Raw genomic sequence first — 6100 nt, forward strand, 5'->3', positions numbered from 1 at the left:
TATTTATATACTGTACAGGTATATATTTTTTCAAACCTACTTTACATTTTCATGCGCATAAAGGTGACATGACAATATGTGCCTTATAACTCCACCATTATTATTATTATTACAACAGCACACATGCACACAATATATAGAAACACAACAGAAACATACATAGACACAACAGCAACACACATGGGCACAATACATAGAAATATAGCAGTAGTATACATAAAATATGCAAAACTACAGCAACACACAGGATCAAAATATTTAACTAAATATAATTATTCAACATTATTGTCAAATTAAAAACATAATTACAAATAAGGATAACAATACAACTTAAATTATTATCAGTTAGGTTGAAAGCTATTGAACATTTTCAGCCTATTTTCAGCAAGAAAAACCAAACTATTTGCAAACACATTCATCTCACTATACAATCAATGGCATCATTCTTTTTTTTTTTTTTATAGAAATGATGTCATTCATATAAAGATGTCTTCTCAAACTCAATTGTAATCATTACAATCCACACACAAAAAGTTTCAACAGAATAATACCAAAAGGTCAATGACCCAAATTGGAGGTCAATAACCCCAGATCATTATATCAATAACCTATACAAAAACTCATCACTACTTGCCCAAAACTCAGTGAGCAACTACACTTTACTTGCCCCATTAATCACTAGAATCAATCTGGGCAACCGCTTGCCCTCTACCACACCAGACTGCACCTGATACTCATTGGTGAAGCAATCTACTCAGCCCATACAACATTTGGCTGCCACATTATATAAAGTACAACATTTTGCTGTCATATTAAATAAAGTACAATTTTCTTTCGTCATTCCTGAGACACAACCTACACCTTGAACACTTTACCTCACATTGCCAACACACACTTAGTTACCATATAATCTTATTATGGGATATCAAAACCCAGATTTAGTGTTCAGGATACACAGTGCTAAAACAGATTACATTCCAATACTTAGTTTGTGAAAAGAAAGTATAATACATACTCCAAGTATTGAAATACTTGTTGGGATTCAACATTTCAACATTAATTATGTCATCATCAGATTTATTATTATACTTTCTTATCTGAGATTAATCAGTGGACCTTTCGGTAGTTTGTGAAAAGTAGCAGAATATTAACTATTCCACCTGATATACGTAAACTGGAGTTGAGTCATTAATTGGTCCACACTAATTGGTTATTGGTTATTTTTTAAAGCTAAATATTCATTAGTTGTTCTGTAATGTAAGTATACATTCATTGTTTGTCAACAAAATTGCATCAAGTTGAGTTGAAATATTGTAGGATTAAAAGTTGATTTTGTCTTCCCATATGAATGCTGTTTCATAGTTTCTGCTGTCTTTTCCTATAGGGTGTATGTAAACAGTCCCTCCGCTTTCCTATAGGACTGTATTTTCCGACAGTCCCACGTTATTAATACAGGATTTTGTTTCAACAATATACCTACAGAATTATATTCCCTATGTGTAAAACTTGACTACAAATTCCTCAAAGTTTTATAAAGGTTTTGAATTTCAAAATGGTGGATGACTTATTTATTCATCCGTCAATTTAAACTCTGGTCCATCTTCTGTTCATACGACATGAACACGTTATCGTGACTCTCCGATGAGCTTAAACGTAACAGATTTGTGCGACTAAATGAATTGGTTGGAGAAGGCATTCGTGTCGTCCTTGTGGGGGTAGGCGGAGTCAAACAAACTGGGGAGCCACACTCACTTTGTTGTAGTTTCCAAACGAGTTCCTCATTTTCCATTGAAAGGCGTTTCTTTTCCGTTGACTGTTTGTCTAACGTTTCCTTCAATGCTCTGTGTTCGGATGATAATTGTCTGCAAGATACGTCACAGAATTTGTCACAAACATCATGATTTGTTCATTCATGTTTATCAGATTTCTTGATGAGATAATATTCAATTTGAAATTTTTTTACTGTTCTAGTGACAAAATACACCTTGTATTTAAAAACAGGTAGAAATTCTAAAATTCAGAATTGAACACTAATACATTACAGAAATTAAATAAAAAATTTAGGTACCTCTCTAAATCGGCTTTCCTTCCAACAATTGCTTTTAATTCTTCAATACGTCGTTCATATCGTTTTATCTTTTCTTCATGTTCAGATATCACTTCAAGCTATTAATGCAAACAAAATAAAATAAAAAAGTGATAATGATTAGTCAACACTGCCTTAACATAAATGTAGGTGGTCATTCTGATCCCAATGGTTGAGTTTGAAAGTTATCAATATTTGTAGCCATCAAACTAAAGTACTTCTAACCCCTTGCCAATGATTACAACACTCCCTTCCTTCTATAAACCCCTTCCAATCTGTCACAACACCCTTCCCCTCATTACACCCCCTCACCTCTTTTTCTAATTCCATTTTTTGCCTTCGTAAATCATGTACACTTTTATTCCTCAGCTCCAGCACTGTTTTCAGGCTTTCAACCTCCTCTGGTAAATGTTTATACTGTATTGAGCAATCGCTGCCTGTTAACAAAGCCATTATAAAATTAATATTAAATCACAAAAACAAAAAATACAATACATATCAGCAAACATTTGAGACAACATATCGGGAATGATAACTGGAATATATTTTTAGAGAGGTTCCTGAACACTAAACAGTACATAAACATTGGTATTGCTTTAAAAATTATTAACATAGAGGAAAAAATCCAATTAATTTCTTTCCTCCATGTATTAACTATCACACTGATCACGTTTAAAATCCCATGATCCTAATTATAATCACATGATCTCATGATCCAATCAAACTCCTTTAATTTAAAAATTCACCTGAAGTTTCTCATTCGAGTCTTTTTGAAGGACATCCTCGAGCATCTTACATTTGTGTCTTAATCGTTCACATTGAAATTTTAAATTGAATGCGTCATCTTGGAGCTGGCATTCCCGATTCTCTGCAGCCATTCTTTTCTGCTCTTCTTCAATTTCAAACTCATCCCTCATTTTATTTGTTGCAGCTGCATTGTCTTCTTGGAGAAGTCTTTTTTCATCAGCATGCTTTGTTTTTAATGTTTCAGTCAGCTGATCATTCTGCTCAGCTTGGTCAGATAACTGAACAAATGAAACATACAATTACATGCCTATGGTCATGATGACGTCACATCATGACCATATATAGGCACGTCATGACTATAAATGAATATACAATAGTTTTTTTGAAAATTTAATAGTGGGGATAGGCAGAGCATTATAATATTTTCTTACTAGGAAGAACTCAAAAATAGCCAACAGAAGGAATGTGTGCTCTAGCACATATAGTACAAGGAATGGGCAACTGCCAGGGTGACAGCCAATAGAGGGGTGACAGGGGATGGGTGACAGCAAGGACAGGGGATGGGAAACTAACAGCCGAGACATGCAATGTTACGCTCACAGTAGCCGTTTGCCAATTTGCCAACGGTGAATTGAGACACTGCTTGGCCAAAAAAACAAAAAAAAAAACAAAATGGCATCGTTCGCCATAATTTTCATATACACAATATTAATCCTCATCTAGGCTAGGCTCATAAGTATTTTCATCGCATGTGCAGTATATACAGATTTAATCCCAATTTTAACTTTTGGATTGGGTCGTGAGCAGGTTTGCAAAAAAACTTATTTTAAAATTAAAGAAACAAATTTTAAATTTATATGTGGTAATTTACTATATTTCTGACGAATTGAAAACGGTATTTAGGTGAACCCAATATTAAATTAATATTTTATTATAATATGCGCCCGCAGTGGCGTAAAGACAAGTCATGGGGTCCAGGGGCAGGAAAATCTTGGGGGTCCCTTGCATATCAGTATAAGTATTTTCGCTAATGTGACCGGGGTGGGTAATCTCCCACAGATAATTGATAAGACAAAATATTATTTAAGAGTTACTGGGTAGATCCTAATATTATTTGCACACATATTTTTAATTTGAAATTTGTGTGCAACGTATAAATTAGGTCTATGCATAAACGCTTGCATACGTGCAACTTTCATTAGCGCGAATAGGTTACATGCTCTTAATCATGAATGTATTGATCTAAGTTCCATCGAAACTTTGCAAATATAAACAAACACAAACCTATCAACATTATCAAGCCTAACCTACATTTATTAACCCTAAAACACCCTTGTTGATAACATTATTATTATGACCAATCACAGGCCAGAAAACTGCAGTTTTAATCAAACTGCAGGTCAAGAATCAAATACGATATATGACACTTCATAATGCACGTAACCCAAAGTGAAAATGATAAAAATATTTATATCAGTAATTAAATCAAGTAAACCTTGATCTTTCATTACTCAGGTGCATGTGTCTGTTTGCAAGGCTTACACAAAGATAACAGAATCGATAGTAGGCCTAAGTACAGTGTAAATGCAGAACCAGTATGGTCTTTGGTGGTGGGATGGCCACAACACAAGCGTTACCAGGGGTGTAGGCCCTCCCCCACTCCCCCCCCCAAAAAAGGGGAATTCAATAATCAACTACGAAATTCTTTACCGCCCATGCTTATGACTATAAGCAAAAATTCATGAATCACAATGGGGGGATTGCATAAAACTTTTTATGTCAGTCGATTGCGAAATGAAAATTAAAATAGTAAATATATCATTTTTTTTTGTTAATAATTACCTTACTAATTAATACGGTATCAAATACCATCATTTTTTTTACTTTAGCATGCTTCCATCAGGGAGTGGAATGTTATTGTACAATGTCATTGTTTTAAAAATTGACTTATTAAAAGTTGACTTATGGATTAATATAAACATGTCATTCATTATTATGAAATAAAAGTGAAATGAACCCCAAAAAGACCAGCAAAAACGTGCAGAACTTTTACATTTCATTTCTTTATTTTGGAAATGTATTTATATAGAATAACTTTAAAACATACAATTAAAAGAAACCCAACAAATTAAGATAAAGAAAACATGAACAATAGAAACAGAAAATTTTCTTCTTAAACTTTGACAAAATGAGATAAAATGTGATTAATGAGATATAGATTTTTGAACATATAAAAATTTGCAGAAAATATGGAAAAAGGGGTAGATGGTTGGAATTATCAAATTTCGTATGTCTGAGTCAGTCGATTGTTTACGCATCCAAGATAAGTCATGTGACGCCCATCGCCAAATCCGTCTATTAATAGGTTTTAAATGTTATGATTTTTTAAAATACATAAAATGATGCCAAGTAGATTATAATTTTTTTAATTATTTTCACAATTTTGTGTAATCTTTTCAATACCAATAACACATGCAACACTAACAATTAGAAAAGAGTACAAATACCTTGGTTACACAAAACTCCTGATCAAGGCTTCATAGAAAATGTTGGGTTGTAGTAGAAGGCCCCTTTCTAATAAATCTGTCAAAAAGTGTGTTTATGGGATTTTGGTCTACAGTAGTTGTATTTTTTAAATAGAAAAGGTTACCGTATAGTCAAGGCATTGTGGTAGAATGTTTAGTAGCAGTAAGAGGGCCCCCTGTGGCCTCTCTGGGGCTCATTTATACTCAGACCCAGACTGTTTAGGATCGAGAGTAAAGTGCTAGCTAGGCACCAGGGACCCTCCGGGGGCCCTTTTAACTGTGAGCCTGAAGCCGTGTCCCAGTGAGCTCAAGGGGCGTTATGCCACTGTATGCCCGCAATGAATATCTGATGACTTGAAATTGTATTTAGGTGAACCCTTATCAAATCAAATACATAATTAATATACTGTAATTTAATCATGCGACTTATTTGCAGACTACAATATTTGCCTAGAACTCAATTGTTGGTCATTTTGACATTAATAAGCAAATCTGAAATTGGCCAGAGACAAACTCAACATTTAAGACGCCATGTTCTTCCTTTATCTGCGATATATTTATACATTCATCATCCTCATCATTATTATTATTTATTTGGCAATCAAAGTTTAGGACAAAACCACAGATTTATGAAGTGAAAGATTCTGAGCCAGAGTGCACTAAAGTTATATAAAAATAAAAGATCACAAACACAATATGAATATTTAAAATATTTATTACATATGCATACTAATGAGCTTAT

The 6100-nt window shown here is 33.6% G+C and overlaps 1 protein-coding gene across 1 annotated transcript; it reads right to left on the reverse strand.

Moving 5' to 3' along the window:
- Positions 1 to 318: 318 nt before the first annotated feature.
- Positions 319 to 3721, reverse strand: LOC117118287 (microtubule-associated tumor suppressor 1 homolog A-like). Its single transcript, XM_033262849.1, has 4 exons — positions 2833 to 3721; positions 2399 to 2523; positions 2069 to 2166; positions 319 to 1862 (listed from the first exon to the last, which is right to left on the reverse strand). Exons 2-4 carry the CDS (start codon positions 2414 to 2416, stop codon positions 1580 to 1582), a joined length of 399 nt encoding a protein of 132 aa, XP_033118740.1. The 5' UTR covers positions 2417 to 2523; positions 2833 to 3721; the 3' UTR covers positions 319 to 1579.
- Positions 3722 to 6100: the final 2379 nt, after the last annotated feature.

This window comes from Anneissia japonica, unplaced genomic scaffold (assembly GCF_011630105.1).
Source record: "Anneissia japonica isolate Jap-2015-1 unplaced genomic scaffold, ASM1163010v1 scaffold42961_len6927_cov113, whole genome shotgun sequence".
Classification (NCBI taxonomy): Eukaryota; Metazoa; Echinodermata; class Crinoidea; order Comatulida; family Comatulidae; genus Anneissia; species Anneissia japonica.